The sequence below is a fragment of the Rhodamnia argentea genome, chromosome 6, assembly GCF_020921035.1.
Source record: "Rhodamnia argentea isolate NSW1041297 chromosome 6, ASM2092103v1, whole genome shotgun sequence".
In the NCBI taxonomy this organism is placed as follows: Eukaryota; Viridiplantae; Streptophyta; class Magnoliopsida; order Myrtales; family Myrtaceae; genus Rhodamnia; species Rhodamnia argentea.
The window spans coordinates 1661019-1663417 of record NC_063155.1 but is presented as its reverse complement, the minus strand read 5'-3'; the positions used below and the strand labels follow the sequence as shown (position 1 = coordinate 1663417).

The following is a 2399-nucleotide window of genomic DNA, read 5'->3' as shown; positions in this document are numbered from 1 at the left end:
ATCGACTCCTCTTATTACAGGACATTTACCTAGCCAATATTTAGATGTAGCGCGGGATAAATGATCGCAACCCCGTGAGGGTGAGCTAACTCCAATCATCTTTTGCACGGAGGTCAATTTTTGCCTGCTTGACAAGAGGAGATACAAATTGTGAAGTCTGGGATGAGGGAATGCCAGGAGAGTAATGCATGTAAAAGAAAAAACTGCATTAAGGAGTGTATCTTATCCTATACGTCGAGGGCGGCTGCTTCAAGCCTTTCATAGCTTGCATTAACAAGTGCATCTTTACCTATATGCATAGGGCAAAAAGCATCTTAGGAAATTACTGGCTTCAAACAAATTAACAAGAAATAAAAGAAAAAAGAGAGCCAATAAAGCCTTCCAACTTCTCCAAGCGTATTCCGTCCAATTTGAGCAAGAACGAAAAGACACCAGAAAAGGAAAATGAGTTTGGAGGATGCCCTAGTCTTCACTTCTCCCCATGAAGATGAAGACGTCTTGTCGTCCTTTGAAGTCCCCTCAATGGTTTTTCTTCCCATGGTCTTGAAAGCCGTCTTTGAGCTGGGGATTCTTGAATTGCTGGCCAAGAAAGGCCAGCTCTCTCCCTCCGACATCGCGGCCCGCCTCTCCATCGACAACCCGGCGGCGGCGGACATGATCAATCGGATGCTACGGCTCCTCGCCAGTTACTCCATTGTCTTGTGCACTCTCGTGGAGGACAAAGGCAGCCTCCCTCGGAGGCTCTACAGCCTCGGGCCTCGGAGCAAGTACTTTGTGGACAACAATGGACCTTCTGTTGTCCCAGTTCATATGCTACTCCAAGACAAGACTATCCTGGAAAACTGGTTTGTGTGCACATGACCCACGAATTTCGACTCACCCATAAGTTGTTTTCTTGATCGTAAAATAGAATCTGAAAAGCCAATTTCAATAGCCCAACCGCAAATAGTATTGGGCACAAGTAAAATTTCTGGATACTCGGAAGAGCGACTACAGTGTTATTCAATGGTTGTGATTGCTCGAGAGAGCACATTGATACTAATTATGTTGTGTGCTCTGTAGGCACTGCCTTAAAGATGTAGTTAAGGAAGGAGGAATAGATCTCTTCGCCCACATGCACGGCATGAGCGTGTTCGATTACATGAGCCAAGGCCGAAACCCTAGATTCAACCACATGTTCAACGAGGCAATGAAGGCCCTGTCGGCAATATACGTGCCCAAGATCGCTCAGCATTACAGTGGGTTCTCAAAGGCGCAGACAGTTGTCGACGTGGGGGGTGGCATCGGCGAGACCTTGAAAATTATACTCTCCAAGAACCCCCACATCCGCGCCATCAACTACGACCTGCCTCATGTGATCGCAGCTGCTCCTCCCATTCCTGGTAAAATCCATCCCAACGGTTTTGAAGGTTTTGTGTGCATAAGAACCTTAATGAGAATGCAATGTTGCACACTTGCGGGGTTAAAGGTCTTTTTCCTTAGTACGATAACACAAGTATAAATACTTTTGCAGGTATAGATCATGTTGGAGGAGACATTCTAAAGGCAGTTCCTAAAGCAGATGTCCATTTCATGAAGGTCAATCAATTTTTTTTTCGTTATCATCGAATTTTGTCTTTATTCAAAATCAGCTTGACCACATTTGATGACAATTATAACATAGACAGGAGAGTTTCTAGTAGCGGGAAAACTTAGTACGATGTTTTGATCAGTCTTAACTGCTAACAGTGGGTTCTCCATTGCGGGAACGATGAGTTCTGCGTGAAAGTGCTCAAGAATTGCTGGGAGGCGTTGCCACCGAGGGGGAAAGTGGTGATCATTGAGATGGTGATGCCGGAATATCCCGGTACCGACGAGCTCTCGCAGAGCACATTCTTTATGGACACAAACGTCCTGAGGATGTCCAATGGTGGGAAGGAACGGACGCGGAGGGAGTTCGCTGACCTTGCGCGCGTCTCGGGGTTCCATGCCCCGAAATACGTTCTGCGCGCATACGACCAGTGGTTGATTGAGCTTCACAAGAAGATGTGATGATCGCGATGGTCGATGGCTTCTTCTCAGTTTGATGATTGTTTCACTGTGCTAACAAAAAAATTACGTTAGGGTTGGAGTGTTTGGGCAACTGATGAAGAGGCCATTTTTTATGTTGACAAGCAATAAATTGGTCCTTCTAAATAAAATGAGATTTTCCCTTCTTTCTTTTTTTATTTCCATTTTTTTATTTAGGATGTGCTCTTTTGGCAACAATTCCATTCCCACCAAGTGTTGCGACCTAAAAAAAACGAGTTTTCAAATTTAGGTTAATGGATTACCGGATTAATTAATTAGATTAATTAACCTAGTTCGAGCTCTCCCAAGCTCTACCAAGTCGCAACTTATGGTTCATGTGATTATCTTGC

At 44.8% G+C, this 2399-nt stretch overlaps 1 protein-coding gene across 1 annotated transcript; it reads left to right on the top strand.

Moving 5' to 3' along the window:
* The first annotated feature begins 416 nt into the window (after positions 1–416).
* Positions 417–2194, top strand: LOC115755970 (caffeic acid 3-O-methyltransferase-like). The gene is made up of 4 exons (XM_030695621.2): positions 417–845; positions 1063–1382; positions 1514–1578; positions 1729–2194. The coding sequence occupies exons 1-4, from the start codon at positions 445–447 to the stop codon at positions 2029–2031; spliced, it is 1089 nt and encodes a 362-aa protein (XP_030551481.1). The 5' UTR covers positions 417–444; the 3' UTR covers positions 2032–2194.
* Positions 2195–2399: the final 205 nt, after the last annotated feature.